Source organism: Amphiura filiformis, chromosome 4 (genome assembly GCF_039555335.1).
Source record: "Amphiura filiformis chromosome 4, Afil_fr2py, whole genome shotgun sequence".
Taxonomy (NCBI): Eukaryota; Metazoa; Echinodermata; class Ophiuroidea; order Amphilepidida; family Amphiuridae; genus Amphiura; species Amphiura filiformis.
In genome coordinates this window covers 68,854,108-68,876,192 of record NC_092631.1, presented here as the reverse complement: position 1 = coordinate 68,876,192, position 22,085 = coordinate 68,854,108, and the positions used below count along the sequence as shown (strand labels likewise).

Genomic DNA, 22,085 nt, shown 5'->3' with positions numbered 1-22,085 from the left:
AGTACTAGGCCTATTTGTTTGTTGAAAAGTTTTGTTTGTCGCCTGATGGCAAAAGTCTGCCCACGAGCTGTAAATAACGAAGTTGCGCCACAGAAAACTGGTTGGAAAGCCATCGATTGGTAGTGAATTTCATCATTTTTTAGAAGTATATCTAAGTTTTTAGAGAAAATGCTACAATGAGACAATACCTTTTAATATTTGCTCAAGAACACATCGGTTTCAGACTGCCGGTAAGTTCTAGGATAATTTTTTATTTATATTATTTTATAATTAGGTAAGCTTAAAACTCATATTGAACTCTGAATTACTAGTGGGTCAGTCCATATGAAATCAAGGAGGCCCCCCACCTGACCCCCTCAGATTTGCTTGATATTTTAGTCATATGTTGTACCTGTAAAAAGATGAAAAACCTACAAATTTGAGGTCTGTAGCTCTTACGGATTTTCTGTGGCAGCCATTTTATAATATTGTTGGAGTAGGGTGGTCTAAATTTGGACTCAAAAGTTGCCCTTTAAATAAATTTCATCTTTGGGAGTCTGTGCCTTCTTTACAAAGAGAGGGAGATGTCTGAAACCTTGTATACACACTAACTGCATGCCCAATTTGTCAAAAAAGTAAAAAAAAAAAAAAAAAATTATTGCGCGTTGCGTCACGGGTCATTAAATAAAAAAGAAAAAATGTAATGTTTTATAAACTGACAAGTTTAGCCCCCCTAAATTCACATTTTTTGTCAGATTAGTTATTGTTTGTTGTCACTGATGCTAAATATAGGATAAATACAATGCATATCCACAATTCATTTACTTTTCGAACAGCGCCCTCACAAAGATGAAATTTATTGCAAATTCAACATTTTCAGGGGGCCCAAAGTCGATGTGGTCCACCTTCAAAATTGATAAAACATCACTTTTATATGACTACTAGTCTTATATTACAACTTAGGTAAGTCCCAGTAATTGTCTAGGTTGACTTCATATAAAACGACAAGCCCAAAGTTGACCATTTTCTTATGATTGCATGTACTGCAAATGGCCGAATTTGGAAGGCTTAAAAGTCAAATTGGCCACAATATTGAAAAAAAAAATGATTAGATGCGTAGTTATTGGCCGTATTTACTATTATTTTCATTTTATTTTCAATATACAGATTTTCTGTGGCAGCCATTTAAAGTTGGAGTAGGGAATCTAACTTTGGACCCAAAAGTTGCCCTTTGAATAAATTTCATCTTTGGGAGCCTGTACCTTCCTAATAAAAAAGGTCTGAAACCTTGTATATACACTAATTGCATGCCCAATTTTCACAAAGTAAAAAAAAATGAAAAAAAAAAAATTATTGCTTTGCGTCAATTAAATATGCAAGAAAAATGTAATGTTTTATAAACTGACAAGTTTAGCCCCCTAAATTCACATTTTTGTCAGATTAGTTATTTTTTTATACTTGTCACTGATGCTAAATATAGGATAAATACAATGCATATCAAACATTTGAGCTCACAATTCATTTACATTTTGAACAGCGCCCTCACGAAGATGAAATTTATTGCAAATTCAACATTTTCAGGGGGGCCCAAAGTCGATGTGGTCCACCTTCCAAATTTATAAAACATCACTTTTATATGACTACTAGTCTTAAATTACAACTTGGTAAGTCAGTAATTGTCTAGGTTGACTTCATATAAAAGCGACAAGCCAAAGTTGACCATTTTCTTATGATTGTATGTACTGCATATGTGCCGAATTCGGAAGGTTTAAAAGTCAAAATGGCCACAATATTGAAAATAAATGACTAGATGCGTAGTTATTGGCCCTATTTACTTTAATTTCCATTTTATTTTCAATATTGGGGCCAATTCGACTTTTAAGCCTTCCAAATTCGGCACATTTGCAGTACATGCAATCATAAGAAAATGGTCAACTTTGGGCTTGTCGTTTTATATGAAGTCAACCTAGACAATTACTGGGACTTACCTGTTGTAATTTAAGACTAGTAGTCATATAAAGTGTTTTATACATTTTGAAGGTGGACCACATCGACTTTGGGCCCCCTGAAAATGTTGAATTTGCAATAAATTTCATCTTTGTGAGGGCGCTGTTCGAAATGTAAATGAATTGTGAGCTCAATTTTTTGGATATGTATTGTATTTATCATATATTTAGCATCAGTAACAACAAAAAATAATTAATTTGACAAAAAATGTGAATTTAGGAGGGCTAAACTTGCCAGTTTACAAAACATTACATTTTTCTTGCATATTTAATGACCCCGACACAACGCAAGCAATTACTGATTTTTTGATTTTTTACTTTTTGACAAATTGGGCATGCAGTTAGTGTGTATACAAGGTTTCAGACCTCTCTCTCTTTTTGTAAAGAAGTCACAGACTCCCAAAGATGAAATTTATTTAAAGGGCAATTTTTGAGTCCAATTTTAGACCACCCTACTCCAACTTTAAATGGCTGCCACAGAAAATCCGTAAGAGCTACAGACCTCAGATTTGCAGGTTTTTAATATTTTAACAGGTACAACATATGACTAAAATATAAAGCAAATCTGAGGGGTTCAGGTGGGGGACCTCCTTGATTCATATGGACTGACCCTAGTACAAGGAACTTATACGATGTCCTCATTCACAAACTGATACTATCTGTCCATCCTATAAAGGTCCGTTCATACTACCACCGCATTTTCTATGCACTGCATCGTACTGCAAACTACTGCATTGCGATATCGCAATGAAGTTAAATACATTTTAACTTGGAAAGAAATGCGACGAGTTGCGTTGAGTTGCGGTAAAAAGTAATCGATATATCGGCATCGCAAAGCAACGCATCGCAAATGCGGTGGCAGTATGAACGAACCTTTAGACTGTTACCGCACAGCAGCTGGTTGAAGGAATATTACACAGTCAAGAATAGGCACCGTCATTTTTGTATTATGATCCCTCCCAGTCTCCCAAAACATCAAAAGCGTTGCACTTTTACTTACTTAAGACTGTCCTTTTCATATAACGCAGACAAAGTAGGGCCAAGCTAAATAGAAAAGGTCACATTTTGGCAAAATATCTCTCTGTGTAATCCTATGTAAGTCCATTCGTCAATTATGGAAATTGACCTCAATCAATGACGCCATGGACGAGATGACCTGAATTCAGAAATATTGGGATTTTGTACGCACAAAATATAATCTAAAATGTTTTACAATAATTAAAACAAATATAAAAAATATTAGTATTGTATAAGTTAATTATTTAGTATTTTTAATGATCAACATTATGACAATATTAAGAAAATTAATAATAATTACGTCAATTTTTCCGATATGTGAGAGGTCAAAGTGTCCCAAAACTGCTCTCAAAAAACGGAAGTTAGAATGGCGATTGGTCTAGCGCCGTAAAGTCATATGGGCACGTATTTTTCACTGAAATTTCTCCGTAATGAGAATTCGTTTTATTTTGTGAAGTAGCAGGATATATTAATGACTTTCTCTGGAACATCTGTGGACTGTATGTGAGTATGGAAAAAACATCAACCGCCTGGAAATACACTATGTCAGTAAACTTAATGGCGAGCGGCCCGAATTTTGAGCCATACAAGTTTATGTGGTGAACTAGTAATTACTGAACATGCTCATGTTAGGAAACTCATCTCTCGTTATTAAGGCAATCCTTAATGATAGAAAGTTAAAAAGTAATAACTACTTTACTTGGTCTAATGGTATAAGTAGTATTTGTACTTTGATTGGTAAATGTGAGGTATGGGAAAAACCTAATATTTTAAAAAAGTCAACGGTTCTTGATATTGTCATTTCTGGTTTAAAAGTTATTTATGATTCTAATTGGTTTTCATATATGTATATCTAACTCTAATTCCAAGCTTAGAACTTACTGTAATATAAAACATCTTTTGAGCATGAAAATTATTTGCTCTTTTTTAATCGTGTTTTACGTTCAGCTTTTACCAAAATTCGTATCAGTGCCCATTGTCTCATGATTGAAAAGGGTAGATATTCAGTTCCTAAAACTCCTCCTGAAAATAGGATCTGTCAAGCATGTAATCTCTTGGAAGTGGAGGACGAATTTCACTTTCTTATGTGGTGTAAGCTTTATGGTGAACTTCAAGAGGAACTTATCCAGACCAGATTATATCTGAGACTCTTGATATTGATAATATTTCTGATAATGAACTTTTCATAACTTTAATGAGTGCTAATGAATATGATATTGTTAAAGATGTTGTAAGTTTCATGTCTAAAGCTTATACAATTTGTAGTAATGATATATGTAAATCCATAACACACTTGTAGTCTCGGGCCCACTCAGGTCAAACTGTTTGTTATTTAGTAAAATATCTTTAAGACCGACTAACGTTAGATCGACTCAAACTGGATGTGTTGGAGACTATCCATATCAATGGTGTTGTACGCATGTGTATTTGGTCTATTATTGTATTGTAAAACGAATTTCTTGCTCTCGTATTGGCTCATATTTAACATGCATTTTATATTTAATTTTTCGTATTTCAAGACTTGATAGACCTTTAAAAAAATATTTTAGTGTACACAGTTAATTTTATTATGTATTGTATGTTGTTGTTCTTTGTATTTGACTACACCTTTATACAATGTATTTGGTACCGGTATTTGTCAATAAAATCTGAATCTGAATCTGTCCTGAACCAGTTGTAGTAACTACAAATTTCGAACGTTTGAGGACTTGTTCTCAAGTTCAAGTGTAGCAGGTGACATCTAGGTTTCTTCAGTGTTAATTGTTTTCATTATAAATGTCACCAAATATTAATATTGACAATAATATATCAACAACCTGTCCTGTACCTCTCCATATATTCATGTATGCATTGGTTATTGCTGTATTTTCGTATCATATTTTGTGGTGAAAATTTATTACAAATGTGTAATTTGCAATCATTTTTCAGGGGTTCAAATGCATTTTAGTGTCCAAAAAGGCAAAATTATTGTCAAAGTTGTTCCGAATTCTGCACATTTTGCCAATTTTCCTCATTAACTTCATCAATATATTGGCAAAAACAATAGAATACAAAGAAACTAAAAACATGTACACAATGTATATATTGACAACCGTATGTCTGATTTCCTTCAAACAAAAACTATTTTGCTCAGTGTATATAGCTTAACTTATTCAATCTATTCAAATGGTTCTAAATTTAGTTTCTGTTTTCCAGAAACATCGTTTCGAACCTCCTTAAAGATGACATTCCCACATAAAAAAGTGAAATTTTGGAATTCTTAAAATTGGTATTTGACTATGTTGACTAACTATTTGACTAACTTTTGTTCCTTCTTTCCTTTCTCATAGCGAAAAACCATGGCCCGTGTTAGGGTTAATAAAACATTTGTAAATATTACAGACTACTAAAATTTTAGTGTTTACTCAAAACATTTTATATGTGAGGTTAAAAAACAAGAGTGTTTGAAAGGAGTACCACACAAACTCAAATTGTAATTTTTTTAAATACCGTACTGACGCAGTAGTATAGTCCCACCCCGTTTTTGGGTGAACATTTTTCAAAATTGGGGGTGGGACTATACTTCAAAAAAAAAAAAAAAAAAAAAAATTTTTTTTTTTTTTTTAGTTTTATATTTTTCGGTTTTGTAGTGTCTTTAGACCTAGACCTAAATGCTAAGTTGACCATGGTTGACCTAAAAAAAAAAAAAAAAAAAAAAATCAAGAAATTTTGTATTTTTAAAATGAAAATTGATAATTTGTATTCATGTCATAGTCTATTGATGATTTCAAAATGCATTGAATTTGAATGCATTTTGAAATCATTAATAGATTATGACATGAATAAAAATTATTAATTTTCATAATAAAAATAAAAAATATTTTAAAATTTTTTTTTTTTTTTTTTTTTTTTTAGGTCAACCATGAATGATCCTAGCATTTAGGTCTAGGTCCTGGGACATTGCAAAGCCGAAAAATAATAACTTATTAAAAAAAAAAAAAAAAATTTTTTTTTTTTTTTTTTAATTTCTGAAATTTTTCGAAAATTTGGGGTGGGACTTTACTCGAAGGTGGGACTATACTCGCGTCAGTACGGTATATATATTTTTGACTCCTCTGTTGATTGGTAATCACAAAGAGTAGCATTTTATTGCTTGAATATAAGTGTAAGGCAAAAAGATGGATTTGAATCAAGAAAAAAGTTACAATTCACAATCATCAATATTTTTTTTAGGTTGAACAAATTGGACAGAAACAGATTTTGGAGCATTAGCACAATAAAAGGAAATTAAAATTGCATTTAATTGTAATATTGAATACTGTATGAGATGAAAAACAAAGGGTAATAAACTATTATGAAAGACAGAAAAAAGTTACTCTTTGACTTTTTTTGAAAATGATAAAAGTTTATGTGTAATTAGCCAGGCATTCTTACAAATGTAATGCCCAAAAGTAATTTTAGCTTCTAGATAATATAAGGAATTGAAACCTAGAAAATGATCAAAAGTAAACCTATACACAGGTCTGTGTCACATGGATGACATTGATGTTGTTATTATCTATCAATAATGGGATTATTTTAGCTTAGACAAGCATTAGACAGTACGACTTTTGTTATGGTAGACAGTACTATTGTTAGGAGCCATGCATGATATTTTTTTTAAGGCATGCAGGTATTTTGGGTGCAACATAACTACATGTAGAAGAGAACAAAACACAAGGAAACATGGTTTCTATTATTTGGTTTGTTTGTCACCAGATTTCTGTAATGTGTTTTTGATTTATGAGTAGGCTGATGTAAATAATACCTTTTTACTTCAGAATTTAATGAAGAATAACTTTTGGGTTTTAGGTAAAAAAAAGTAGAACAGGTGAAGGTTGAATTAATGATGGATTTTAAGTAAACACTCTAGGGATGCAAAACATACAAAGTAAGTTTCTATAAAGTAATGTGCTTTTGATTTATGGGTAGGCTGATGTAAATAATACCTTTTACTTAAGAATAAGTAAATAAAGCATAACTTTTGGTTTTGGTAGAAAAAAGTAGAACAGGTGAAGGTTGAATTAATGAAGGATTTTAAGTAAATACTTTAGGGATGCAAAACATGCAAAGTAACTTTTTATGTAAAATGTACTATGGACATGATGCATGCATATCCACACTGCTTTACTGTCTCAATTATAATCCAACAGATTCCTCAAATTTGTTAAATTGACCATTTTAATTGTGCACTTTCATTGTAAAGCAGTGGCGTAGATTTCTTTTTGACATTGGGGGGTGGGGCTGGAAAAAATTTCTTGAAATATAGTGAATCCGACACTTTTTGGTGACAGAATAAGTTTGTGGTACAAATGTGCGCGAAGCGCAGGACAAATTTTGCCATTTTGAAGCTAAACTGATGAAATATTGTGCAAAAGTGGAAAAAAATTTGGGCTTTATGGGCTAAAATGGCCAAATATGGTCAGAAACCCACATACACTGTACAGGCATCAACTGTGGGGGGGTGATTGTATGGATCATCCCCCATCCCCCACATACAGGCATCAACTGTGGGGGGGGGGGGGTGATTGTATGGATCATCCCCCAGCAAAATATTGGGGGGATCTCCCCCCCCCCCCACCCCCCGGGATCTACGTCTAAGATGCGGTACAGGCTGCTTGTTATCAAATAGAGATTCCAAATGCCATCAAAATAAGATACTGATTGTGTAACCGAACCTCTCATGATGGATCCAAACTTACATGTAGCCTACATCCAGTTGTAATGCATTCCTTCATTTATTTTTCATCAGGAGCTGAGGTGTCTGTTGTCATTGTTAAAAATCAAGGCAGAATATGATGACAGAAGCTATGATGGAGAGGTATGTGTAAGATTAGCTGCAAAATATATAGCTGGTTCAGCTGGTCAGTTGGTCAGCAAAGATATTTGTTTTATGAAAAAAATTGCACAAATTTTTCAAAAATTCTTGTAAACAGATTGGCATGAATCAAAGTTGGTAATTTTAAAAATCTAAACATTAAGGCCAAAAAAACAGGAAAGTTTGTTTCCTGTAGCGCGCGCGCATTTCATTTTTGACGGCTTTTTTTGCGCATTTAGATTTTTTTTCTCTTTTTGCAAAAAAAAAAATTACTGGAGAAAACATCAAACATTTTTTTAATATTTTTTTATTTTGAAGGTTGAAAGGGATCATAAATATTCTTGAATATGAAGAAATATGATTTTTTTTGGTGTCAGAGAGACCCACTGTAAATTTCCATTCCAATTTGCAGCAAAAAAAAGGGTTTTGTTTTTTTCACTTGAATACCAGGATTATAAAAAAATAACGCATTTCGCATTTGACTTTTATGACCTGCTACAGGAAACAAACATGGGGTTTCTTTTGGCCTAATGGTAATTTATTTGAAAATGTGTATTTGAAATATAAAAAAATCAGATTGATTCTCGACCATATTTATGCACTGTTTGCTCATTTTGTTTTTAAATTCAGCAAAAATAAGATATTCTCATGCTAAAAAAAACCTGAGAAAAATAACTTCAAAAATGGTTTTATTTACAAACCATGTGAAATCAATCAAATTATTTTTCAGGTTTTTAAAACCTTATTCCTAATCTAAATTGTAATTGATAACCATAAATATGGGTAAATTTGTTATACTTACACTGGGTTTCAGAGAAGAATGGCAGTCCCTTGCTCAGATTGACATGAGCGACATACGCGGAGCTTTGTGTTCACTTCAAGGGTGTCGATCTGCGCCGACCAGCGATTTGACGCGCAATGGGCCAATCAGATTATCGGTCTGTTGCTATGATTGTCAGACGATTGATTCAGCCAATCAGAACCCCACTTCCGTGTTTACATGTACGCTCTGCACGCTCTCAAAATGTAAACAAGTGCTGTTCTTCTCTGACAAAAACTTTAGTTTAAACGTTTGTTCATACGGTATGTACAAGATATAAACATCTCAAAAAAAGTAACTAACCCCCCTTAAATTATGGCCAGTATTCAAAAATGGGGGATTGTATTACAAATCTGTAAAATGCGTTGGAAGCAGAATTTATTTCTGCACATTTTGACACCTCATTTGCAGCAATTGACTATATATTGACGTCACAGCGTAGATTTAAATCAATGTAACCCAAGATTTGAAAGTTGCAGTAAATTGTATTGATTTTGTATTCAGTGTTATGGAAGGAAATCTGTGTAATGATATCTGAGTATTTTTGTATTGTAAAAATTTGTATGTAAGTGCAACTTTCAAATCTGAACCTCACTACATTAAATTGACCGGTGTTTTATTGTTTTCTGGGCTATCGTATCAAATGAGGTGTCAAAATGCGCAGAAATAAATTCTTCTTCCAACGCATTTTACAGATTTGTAATACAAAAGCCCCTTTTTGAATAATGATCATTATTTAAGGGTTTTTAGTTACTTTTTTTGAGATGTTTAATATAAAACACTTTTACTACAAAATCTGATGAGTATGTGATTATCACAATTCTTTTGACAGAGTCCATTCCTGCCAATTAAACTCACTTCAGAAAAAGATGCAAAGCTTCTTATGAGCCGTTCTATGTTGGCTAAGTCGCTCATTGAATTATGGGGTCATGGGTCATCAAGAGACGAAGCAGGCAAACTGATTGAGAGCCAATGGCAAGAAGAATGGCAGCAGTATTGTCAAGAGGATGTCAGCATATGTTTCAGAGTGAACCCGTTTGGCAAACAGATTAACATCAAGGATAAGATAGACATCATGGAGGTTTGTATCCGGCTATTCCAGTTGAAATCCATATACCCCCTGTGGAAGACATGATTGTAATCTCCCACACAGGGAGTGTGAGTTTCAAATGAGCTAACCTGAATGGGTAACTCATTTGAAATCTACACCCCCTGTGTGGAAGATTAAGGTCATGTCTTCCATAGGGGGCGTATGGATTGCAACTGGAATAGCCCATTTGATGACAAATTCAGACACTCATCTTTTTTCTTTCATCCCAGCAGATCTGTATCAATTACAAATAATTTTAGCATGCTGCTGAAATCTAGCAACACCTGTTTCTTGAGTTAAAGTGCATCATTGTACATTTTGAAACTAGTCTTGTACCTATCTGATTACACAGCATAATGAGTTCCCAGCTCCATTCAGGTGTGGGGGAGTCTAGGCTTAGGTCTTAAGAGGAGCATGTATATTTACTAGGTTAAAGTGTGACCTTTTACACATGTATCACATCAATTTTGTGTTGATGAACACTGGCTTTAGCATTAGTGGTAAATTTACATCTTTTTTTGTTTTTGTTTGTAGGAGATTGCTAAATACCTTCCACTGGAAGGTCCTGTGAAGCTGACTAATCCTGATCAACTCTTTCATATCTATGAGTATTATGGATTAAACCCAAATGAAGCACCACCAATGCCTCTCAAAGTGTATGTAGGCAGATGGGTAAGATATGAGTATTATGGATTAAGATTATACAATGTATTGTTGGTCGAAGCAGCAGAAAAAAATGTAGTTCACAGCATCTTGCGAATGGTAGTGAGGTTTAGCAAAAATTGCATTGCTCAATTCATAGCGAGCGTGTAGAAGAATTCAAGTATCACAGATATACTTTTGTAGGTCCTGTGGTTCTTGAGTTATGTTGTAAATAGGGCTGAAGCAACAACACTTTTGTAAAACATACATAACTCATTAACAACAATAAATTAAGCAAGTTTTCAAAGTATATGATTTGTTAAATGAACTTTTGCAAAACACAAAAGTGTTATTTTTCAATAATATATTGATTCAGATAATGAAAATCAATTTTTTTTGGCTGCTTCGACCAACAATACCTCATATACCCTTAAACCCACCTTAATTACGAACCGTGTAATTCTAGTTATTAAAAAAAGATGTGACATCATATTCTTTCAGCCATATTGTTTAATGAAATTGGGACAAACGTTCAACATGGCTTCCAAGTGGTCATGTTAGTGCACAGTTAAATAATTTTGCAGCAAAATAAATCTGTTAAATTTTTTTGTTGAATTCTTCAGATTGCTGATGGTCAGCGGCACTTAGTCCACAGATATTCCATAAAGAAAAGACACTTTATAGGGAACACCAGCATGGATGCTACACTAGCACTCATCATGGCTAATATGGCTAATGTTACTCCCAACATGGTCATATTTGATCCTTTTGTTGGAACAGGTAAGCTGATCATCGTTCAAAATAGGGCCAGTCAACCTGGCCATTGGCCGGTAACTTTTCTGACTGGCATCTAGTTGCCGGCCCGGCTGGCCGGTAACTTTTTAAGGTGAAGCCCTGCTGGCCTGTAACTTTTTGAGGCATATTTCGAACACTGAAGTTGATGACTATTCGGTTTAATTGTGTTGTGGATCAAGATACATGGCAAGACCCCAACGATGGAAAACATAAGAATGAAAAAGAGAAAGGGACAAAATTATAACAAATGAACATTTAATCTGTATCCAAATCTACTTTTGCACGATCATGCTATAATCTGAATAGGCTTTCTATGAAGATCCAGTTTCTAGGTCACATACTGAGAAGGGTACTAATATCCCTGTTGGATCCAGGGGGTGTTTGACCCCCTCTGAAGTGTTCCACTGTACACATAAAAGACAACAGTATCTTTTAAATTGACACTGGCACAGTGTCATGTGGGGGCGCAAGGGGCATGTTCTCCCAATCGAAGTCAAGATTTTGAAAAATCCCCATTGAAAATGGTCGGTGCCCCTCAATCAGGCTCAGTGCTCCTCCCCCTCATCCTTTGATCTATGACTTGCACTAAACCACTTGATGCTGGTTCAGAAAGGTTGCGGGCCCCTGCTTTAGAATAAAGATTTACCAACTGGTAGAAGTCTCGAAGGAGGTTTTACAAATAATGAGATTAAAATTAATACGGGCACGTTCACAGATTGAGATTGGATGTTGAAGGAAATAGCAAAAATATTGTTAGAAAAATTAAAGCTTAGTGGCTTATGATTTTTTTTGTCTTAAATATTTGGAAAAAGTTAGTGGATGTGATATGATATTTAAGGTCAGTTGGATTGCAGCAAACAAGCATCAAGTCCAAGAAAATAATTTGCCAAATCTTTCAATGTTTTATGATTATTTTACATCTTTCAGGAAGCCTTTTGGTTGGTGCTGCTCATTTTGGTGCATTTACACTAGGCTCTGATATAAATGCCAATGTGATCCACGGCAAAGGGAAAACCAGTAGGAATAATACACCCAACAAATTCAGAGGTAAGAAACATGTTTACCAAGGTAGACTTAGTACAACATGGGTCACGTTTTTGGTGTTTTGTATATCAATGACCCCCTTTCTACTCTAATTTTAGTATATGGATGGGTCGTTATTTAGAAATGTTCTCATTTTTTCTGAAAATAGCCTAATTTTGTCTCACTGACGCCAACATTTTCAAAATTCACCAACATTTTTGGGAAAATATGTAAAAATTCTTGGAACAAAATTTTTTGACTTTTCGTATGTGGATCTGGGTCCGAACAATTGGTATACAGGGTGAGTCAAAAAAGTGCAATAGAGAAAAGAATCCATTTTTATTTAAGAGCCGAGTTGAACCTTTTAGGTTTAAAACATTTTATAGATGATATGTCCATCAGTGACCTTGTGTGAAAAAATCAAGGAATTAGCATTTACTGTTTTGTTTTTATGACACATTTTATAGCGATACCCAAGTTTAATGTTTGTCCAAGAAATATCTAAAGTTTGAATGTCAGATCACTCTGTGTAAGGTAGATTTGGAACAACTACCATTTTCTTAACCTCATTGGCATTTAAATAAAATGGAGCACCCAAAGTGTTATTGCCCTTGGTCTTGTTTAAGGAGAAGAAATATTATTTGTTGTTATTTTCATTTTACCTTTACTTTAAAGTTGTTTATTCTCTATCAAAAACATACAAATTTGTAGGCGGGTGTTTCAAATGTCAAAATGAAATGCGCAAAAATTGATGTGGAGTGAATTACAAAATATCCAGTAAGTTGGACATCTTGGGATTTAAAAAAAACGGGAGTTGGAGTCGAGTGCGGTATGAAGGAAAAATTTAGCAAAAAATCAACCTTATTTAAGTTAAAGTCATTGTGTGCTCTCATTCAAAATACATGGTACCTCGTGGACAAATAACGAAATTGGGTATCGCGGCAAAAGGACTCATAAAAATTAAACGATAGTCACAATTCACTTCATATTTTCACAGAAGGTGACTTTTGAGTGTGGCATTTATAGAATCTTTCAATAATGGGAAAGTTTGACTTGGTTCTTGCATAAACATCGATTCTTTGCTCTATTGCATTTTTTTTTACTCGCCCTGTATTTGTCGGCCATTGGTGACACTCAAGCATAACAGAGTCATAGTCAGTACTCTTTGTTTGGAAAGCACTCAAATATTAGGATATTGGGTATACTAACTATAGAAATTGGATTACATGAGATCTACTAGAAAACACATTTCTTAATTATAGATATATTTACCAACATTGCTAACCGAAACCTTTGGTCTTCAGATTGGTAGAAAACCTTCTAATTAAAATAGACCACAATGTGACACAATCTGATCCATTCAGACCAAAGTAAAAAAATTAGAAAATTGAGCAAGATCAGTACCTAAGCTTTCTGATGTTTGTTGAAATCACAGAAAGTCCTTGGATTGCTTGCAATGTTATGAAATTTTTATGTTCATTTTCATTTTTTTTTAATTGTTTCTTTTTTGCTCCTTATTTTTGCCCATATCTCAATTTCATTATTGCCAACTTGGATCCGATTGGATCGGACCATATCACATAATGCCATATGTTTCATTACCTTGTAATAAGTTTTCTTCAGCATTAATTTCATGATATTTTTGATGTGTCCAGGTGATGATGAGAATATTCGAACCAACATGAGGATGTATGGTCTAGAGAGCCGCTACATAGATGTATTAATCACTGACTTCTCAAAGAATGTATGGAGAGAACAGCCCATGTTTGATGCAATCATCACTGATCGTAAGTGCTTGTCATTAATTGACTGATTATTTGATTGTTGGCAGGGCTCAAATTTAGCACCTGTCGAATGTCCATTGGCAAAACCCCGTTGTAAACACCTAAGGTGTAACGCTACAGGCAGCCTGTGTCTCCAGTTGTAAAAACAGCCCTGGAATTATTCCTGACAGCGCCCCTTTTAACAGCGCTGCCTTTGAGAGGATTTCTCTAGGACTTCAAACTTGAAGTAAAGAGCTCAGATAAAAACATGTTTTCAAACATTTTTGCATTAAGACTAATAACATGTGTTCTTTAATGATAGCTTTAAATTGACCCCCTGCTTAAAAAAGTTTGGGGTTAAATTTTTGAAATTGTGATCAAAAGTAGGACATATTTTCTTTATATTTGACAGTTACATTTTGCCTAGGCCTATATCTCAAATTGAGATAAATTATGGATTATATAATTTTTTTTTGCATCTGAACTCTTCATTTAGGGATTCAATCATGTTTCACCGTTGTTCATCACCGTTTAACAACGATGCGGCGCGTCGTCTGCGTGGTTTACTTGCGAGGGCAGCTTTAGCTGCCCGAAAGGTAATAACCACGCAGACGCCGCTGGATGCGAAGTTGTTAAACTGTGATGAACAACGATGAAACATGATTGAATCCCTTTCAATAACGAAAATAAGCTAAAGATCGTATAATTCACAATTATTTCATGAGGAAATGTCAGTTAATCATTGTCACTAAGCCTTACAAAAACTTCGATGATTTCTCTGTTAATATCATCAATAAAACTACAGAATAAAACGGCAAAGTTTAGCCGCTATCTGAAAATACTGAATTCAACTTGTAAGCTTGCATACACACAAAGGTTCCAGGCATGACGAATTTTACGCGCTCTCGCGTAACGCGTAGTCTCGCTCGCGTTCACGCTACAGTAAAAGTGTGGATTCATCACAGATTAACAACGGTTGGCTCCTGTACAAAGGTATAGGAGGAGTTGTTGAAAGGTTATTTAATTAGTGGGTTTTTAGCGGGTTCACCGTCAGACAAGTTTAGAACTGTCTAAACTTGTCCGACAGCGAACCCGCTAAAAACCCACTAATTGTTATGAATTCCGTTGTAAAAGCCTATCCCACAATTTCTTTATAGGTTGCATGGATATTAGTCCTGCATTATAAGCTTCCATATAATATTCATTTCTGTAGTTAGTTGCTAATGTTTCTTTGCATAAATTGTATCATTATATTCAGCACCTTACGGACTACGAGAATCCACCAAGAAGGTTGGGACAGAGAAATCCTACAAGATCAGGGAAGAACAGTAAGTATAACACTATCAAACTCTCTTATCAGTAAATCTGAAACTATCAAAATATCATATCAATTTTTAGTGTAGGGTGGAGATACAGATCTAGACATTTTGTGATCAAGGAGAGTAACAAAGGGAGAGCTTTGCTCAGTGGTTAGAATTCCCGCTTCTGATGTGTGAGGTCCTGTTTTTTGGCAGTGGAAACTTGCTGGGTTATTAACCTGGAAAAATAAAGTCTCACATTAACTGGCAACATTAAATCCTGACTTCCACTCTCCCCATAGTGCATTTAGTGTTGAGTACATGAACCATGAGAGAATTCTGTCCTTCAGAGGGAATGTTATGCCATCCGTCCTGTACAGAAGACCATTGTAGCTTCCAGTCAGTTTCATAAAGAGTAGGGTGCAGTTAACCCCTGACCGTTCCCTGCCAATCCCGGTGATCAAATGCACCCCAAGTAGGCTTTCTTGGGTTATCCAGGGTTGTCAAACCTGTCAAATAAAAAACATGAATTATATATAATAAGTAATTCAGTGATCATATTGATTATGAAAGAAGTGAAGTCGTGTGTTGTGGTTTAAATGAATGCTTTTGCTATAAAGATTTGTCTAATGGCGCACATGAGCTCCTTTGCTTTAGGGTAAATTTTGTGTACAAATTGAGAGCTCCCTCCTCTGAAAATCCCAACAAAAAGGTTTGTGCCCTTATTTGCTGGTGGGATTTTTACGGGAGGACACTTTTAGTTTGTGTCTAAAATACCAGTTATGTCAAGGGAACCATATGCACCATTAGGCGAATCTTTACGGTATATCATTAGGGTTCAGCTACTTGTATCCAGATCACAAGTGAAAACAAGTGAAAACCAAAATATGAAATGCATTTTTTTTATTTTCTTTATTTATCTTTTATTTTCTTTATTCATTTTTTTAGAGCCATCATTTATGGTGAAATTTGCCTAGATATGAAAATTGTAAGTTTTTGGGAAATTATAGATTGATTTTCATAAACTTCCCAAATAAAAAATATGAATGCTCCAAAATTTTTTCATCCTTAGCAAGTATTTTTGTTGCTGTTACGTAGTAAATAAGTTACTGGGCGGAATAACAGAATAAGATTGAATGACATGAATAAATTATATTTCATCTTCAGAGTTGAAGCTCACATTCCTGCTACTCTAGGGTACGGCTTAGGGGACATTCTCACTGACCTACTGGAGTTTGCCGTTCATTTTCTGCGACTACATGGTCGGCTGGTTTACTGGATGCCAACGGCTAGGAGTGATTACACAGATGACATGATACCTCACCATCCATGTCTTAAGCTGGTTGCTAATAGTGAGCAGATACTGACTAGTATGGTTAGCAGGCGACTTATCACAATGGAGAAATGCAAGAATCTTAAGGTGATTTAATTGACTAAGGGCGCGTTCTCACTATGCCGGTTTGATACCAGGACGTGGACTCGATCCTACATCGAGTCCACTTCCAAGCATAGTGAGAACGCGAAATAAGTGGTCTCGATCCTACATCCAGGATGTAGCATCGAGACCACCTCATTGAGGTAGTCTCGTACCTATAGGACGTGGTATCAAACAGCATAGTGAGAACGCGTTTACAAGTGGACTCGATCCACTTATACCGGAAATGCTCTATGCACGACCTTGATGGCCGTCGTTGTACTATAGGCCTATACAATATACAGTCTACATTATATAATTTTCCATTATAAAATTTAAACATATATGCATTTTCAACTTAAAAATTCATAGCTGGTATTATAGAACAAATTTCTACAGGCTTTATTTCATGTAGTAATTTACAACATTTATTTTTATGTGGAAAAAGCTCGGGAAAGTGGCTATACACGGAAGTTCGTTTGAGATGCTTGCCGTGGTTTGATGAGCAGCATGCTTCTCGTGCAGTGTGAAAACAACGGCATCGCGGCAAGATACAGATTTTATCCAGTTTCAGAATTAAACAAAAGCCAAAACGACATTGAACTTTACAGGATAGTACAAAAGGATATTATTCAGGTGTAATATATTCGTTTTTGAGGTGTACATTTTGCTAGACAGAGTCAAAATTACCAATAAAAAATAGTATTTTTGGTGGTGATTTAGAGGTTGTTTTGCGTGTAAATCGGCGTGCTTGACCAAAATCAGAAATAACAACCCGATGTATTTCTCTCATTTTACACGTATAGGCCTAATATAAAATAATAGTTTTTAGAGCGTTTTATTTCAGATCTTTCCAAATTATACATATATCACAAAATAACATATCCATAGATTGCAGAAATATATCAGGGGGCCTGGAAATAAAAAATGATCTTTCAAAATTGATAGTCTAGTAAAGTTTGATTTGTGCTGTGAGTTCGGCTCAAAACATGCATTGCAACAGAATTAGTGACGTCATGCATAATAACATCCGGGTAAGTGGAGTCGATCCTACATCAGCATTTTGGTGTTAGTGAGAACGCGAAATCAATGTGGACTGAGTCCACTTGTATGTGGACTCGGACCTAGGTATGAGACCCCATGTCTGTAGTGAGAACACGACCTAAGCTTCATATTTTTACTATAGTGTGTCTTGTCTCAAGTTGAGAGTAACGCCATGTTAGATTTTGCAGTGGCAGATATGAATCAGTGCGTTTACGCAGTTGTGTCACCAGCGTACGTACAAGTCACCCTTCTAAGTGTGTGAATACGCCCCTCGAGATTAGGTTAGCACACACGATTCGAATCTGCCGCTGTGAAGCCCAACATGATGTTACTCTCAACTTGCGACGAAACAGACTAAAAAGGAAAGAAAAATAAAACTTCCTATAGGTCTATGCCATGGGATTTTATATAACACATGAAAGCCAGATATAAAAGTATGGCACATGCAAGTTGCATCCCCTGCTGATTTGGTCTACTGAATTGTTGATTAGTGGCATCCTAATAGCCTGGATATATCAGTAGACGCATAGGTGTAACATACCTAAGCTTATTACAAGTTGGAAGTTGTCATATCTTAGTGCAAATAACCCCAAAATTTTTTTAACTGACCCTAAATAATTTCATGATAGATTGAAACTTAAACCAGGTATACAATGCAGCCCAATCAATTAAACAGTTAATAAACATGTAATATTGTGTGTTAGTGGTTATTTATATTGCGGTTTTATTTGTTCCTTTTATACAGGACCTTGATGGTTACCCAGTGAAAGCAGCTATTAGAGACAATAAATACCAACAACCCAATGCACTAAGGGACAAAGTTTATAATACAGGACAGAGTCAAGACAGTGATACTGAACTTCAGGAATCAACCAACTCTCAAAAGGATGAGAATGTTAAGAATGAATTTGAGCAAGCCCCTACATGCAGGTAGCACAAGGGGTAGGCAATATTGGCCTACATGGAAAGAAACTGACAGTTTGAACGCAAACTGGATGACCAATGGGTTTAATTGTGACAGAAGTCAAACTACGGTGCTTTCCTTTTTGTCTTGCCTGATCCCTTGAAATGGTTTATGGAATGATTTGGGCCACCATGATCAGTGACTTTCTGTAATGAAGACCATAGCCCTGAGTTTGGGTCATGTGTGGATATCACATCAATAACTTCATTTAGTAAGAAATCACTTTTCCATAATTGGTCGGCTTCTATAAAAAGCCAACCATTTAATTATCATCCAACAAGAATCTTTTCAGATGTATATCAGGGAGGCAGCTCTATGCAAAGAGTTCAGTAATCAGCTAACATTCAGCAGGATTGTCAATAGATATCATTTGTGAAATTTCTTGTAAACAAGTCCCAAGTGAATATTGGGTAAAATGATGTTAAACATACCTACAATGACATTTTGTGCTATATACATTGAAGCAAAAGAAGCCATTTGGATATGGGCTAATTGAGATGAAAAACAAAGTGAGATGAAGGAAATCCATTCCTGCCGCATATCTATGACCAGCTCCTGAAGCCCAAAACAGCACCACCACCATCAAGCTCAAACAGGAAGCAGACGAAGATTGGGAGAATTGGTCAGTCGATTTGAGAAAGTGCTACGATGTAACACAAAAAGTCATTGTAGATATGTTTCTACATCATTTCACTTGGATTAGTTTACAAGAAAAAACCTGCCTGTGATGGTTTATTGTGGTATGTATAGGATGTGCACTTGTTGATAAATGGTAGATATGGCGCATCTTGGGCAGTGATTTCCTGCAAAGTGTGCTGAGGCTTGTGGCTTTATGCTTGTGCGTAGTGCACTATAAATCACCATTTTTACCAATTGACCTTTTCGGTAAATCCCATAAGCCTTCGTGAGTACACCTGAGATGTCGCCATTTGACGAAATCTCAGGTGTACTCGCAAAGGCTTATGGGATTTACCGAAAAAGTCATTTCACTAGACTCTTCAATAAAGATTAAAAGAAAAACAATGAATATTTGCACAGCATGTTTAAAACATTTATTGATACTGCATGAACATCTACAGTCCATTTGATAAACATTTCTTTTATTGAAGGATATATAAATAAAATATACACAAGTATTGTCATGACAAAGAACAAATTTCTGTCTCCTGTCACTATTTGTCTTTCATTCATAAATTGTTCTCTCAAGATTATGCATAATAAAGCATTGTTATACAGTTGCCACCAAAAGCATTACGAACAGGCCCATCCCCAGGACTAAAGCAAACCAACATATTTCACATTGCATAGATGTTTCCCACCTCAGGAGTTAAAGCTATAATGTACGATCTTATAATATGCATTTGGTTAATTTTTTTTAAATCCTGATTTTTTGGCATATTTGTGACGTTTACACTCCCAACTTTCTTTCACTTGTTATTTCAGCTTTAAAATGACAGAAACCCTTCCTGGCATGTATACTAATAATATTTCAGCATTTTGGGTAAAGAAAATCAAACTTTTACGGAAATCATACATTATGGCTTTAAGAGCAGGGGTTGGATAGGACTTAATCTGTGCATCCCCTAGGACTAAAGCAAACCAAATTATGTCACATTACATAGCTGTTCCTCACCTAAATATTGGTCGCAAGCAAGAGAGTTTATCCTCTGGTGTTAATACCTGGATCCTGCACAGAATAAGATGACAGAACTCCCTATTTCATATACATCACCTATATAAAAATACAATTGAAGGTGTGTGTGACCCAACTGACTTTACGTAATCAAAATGCAGATATTGATATTATAACCCCAGTGAAATATTTTTTCATTTTGAGGGTATGAACAAAAACTTTTTTGTTTGTTTTTGGTTGTGCTGCAAGAATCCCAACAAATGGCCCTTGTATGTGTGCATGTACGCTCTGAACATTTAACTTTATGTACACAATTTGAAACTGACCAGCGAAATCTGCACATGTCACTACCGAACTTGAGGTAAACCAATGTATAGTTTGGGGTTGTACCACCAAAGTAATATTATACAAATATTGACTGCTATGAGGGACATGGTTAAAATTATAGGCCCGCAGTGATCTTAAAACCATGCTATGACCGGAGGCGCAGTCGAGGGTCGTAGCATGGTTTTGAGATCCCGCTGGCCTATAATTTTAACCATGTCCCTCATAGCAGTCAATATTTGTTTTTTATACCGAATGGAAGTACGCAAGCGCAGACTCATATCGGTCCATAGTTCGTTTCCATAGTTCATAGCATAGCTAATTCAATGACCGCACTTTTAACCAATCAGATGACAGGAATCTATATATGAGGTATATAAACTGTTCTATGGACCAGTAAGATACCCAATTATGCTTCCCAAAAACAAACTCAAAACTTGTGTTAAAAAACATCTTGTGTTGCAAACTGGACCACCCATCTCTAACACATCAGGCAAACCACCATTTTAGAAATTGAAGATTGAGAGGGATTTAAGTAGTAGCTTGCCAGAATCATAATTTCCAATTCTGTAAAGCAATTTAATGAAACAAAAAAATCTTCCCACAAGCTTATCGGACCTGATTTCTACGAATTAATTTTGTAACGCTGCTTCTAACGATTCTTTGATTCTCCCTGACTTAGAATCCTTAAAAGGCACCAGTCCCCACATTTGAAATGCATGGTATGCCACAATATTAATGTTGTATGGTAAGATGAGTTTGAGATGCAATTTGCAACAGTTATGCTGGTTTCATACTTTCTGCCACTTGCTGCTGAGTGGCATGACGCTTCGTCATGCTGCTTGTACTTTTCTGCAAGCTAAGCGACATGCTGCTGAGCAGTAGCGCCAAGACTCTGAAAACCATTCCGTGCTCATTGGCCAAACATCGATAGGGCACCGTTCCAGAGTTGACTTGAATTTACCTCCTAGCTATTATCTGCCACTAAAGCGGTGGAGTGGTCAATATATTGGCTTGCCACTGGTCACCACTTGCGTTTCTGGTGCAACTGCCCAGTGAAGCATAATCATCTGTCATCAAAGCGGCATGAAACCAGCATTAGACTCAAACTACTGCGACACTTGACTTAAGTTTATCATGCACTCACAAAATAATATAATAATAATTATTCTCTTTTCTTGTAATCACACAAAAGGATAGCCACAGCTAAAGTTCCCTCTAAGAATTTGTTGTTGGGACAATTTTACCATTTATTTAAGATTTTAGGTCTAAGGTTTGGATCAAAAATCTCAATAAATGGTCAAATTGGACTGAAAACCTATTTACCTTTTCTTCCTGGAAGGCTTTACAGCCTTAGTGGGACACTGACCACAGCCACTTTGGAAGTCTAACTGATCAAATGGACCCCCCCCCCCCCTATGGAAGACATGTCCTTA

General features: G+C 35.3%; 1 protein-coding gene across 1 annotated transcript; it reads left to right on the top strand.

Moving 5' to 3' along the window:
• The first annotated feature begins 72 nt into the window (after positions 1-72).
• LOC140151289 (tRNA (guanine(10)-N(2))-methyltransferase homolog) lies at positions 73-19,886 on the top strand. Its single transcript, XM_072173572.1, has 10 exons — positions 73-230; positions 7,774-7,842; positions 9,492-9,740; positions 10,284-10,421; positions 11,015-11,171; positions 12,114-12,233; positions 13,865-13,996; positions 15,231-15,300; positions 16,438-16,690; positions 18,474-19,886. Exons 1-10 carry the CDS (start codon positions 177-179, stop codon positions 18,660-18,662), a joined length of 1,431 nt encoding a protein of 476 aa, XP_072029673.1. The 5' UTR covers positions 73-176; the 3' UTR covers positions 18,663-19,886.
• The last annotated feature ends 2,199 nt before the right edge of the window (positions 19,887-22,085 follow it).

Bases quoted from the DNA above. Each gene is read 5' to 3' on its own strand.
- LOC140151289 (XM_072173572.1), top strand. From the start codon at position 177: ATGAGACAATACCTTTTAATATTTGCTCAAGAACACATCGGTTTCAGA. The intron at 9,741-10,283 runs GTTTGTATCCGG...TTTTGTTTGTAG, and splicing joins ATAAGATAGACATCATGGAG to GAGATTGCTAAATACCTTCC. The intron at 13,997-15,230 runs GTAAGTGCTTGT...CATTATATTCAG, and splicing joins TGATGCAATCATCACTGATC to CACCTTACGGACTACGAGAA.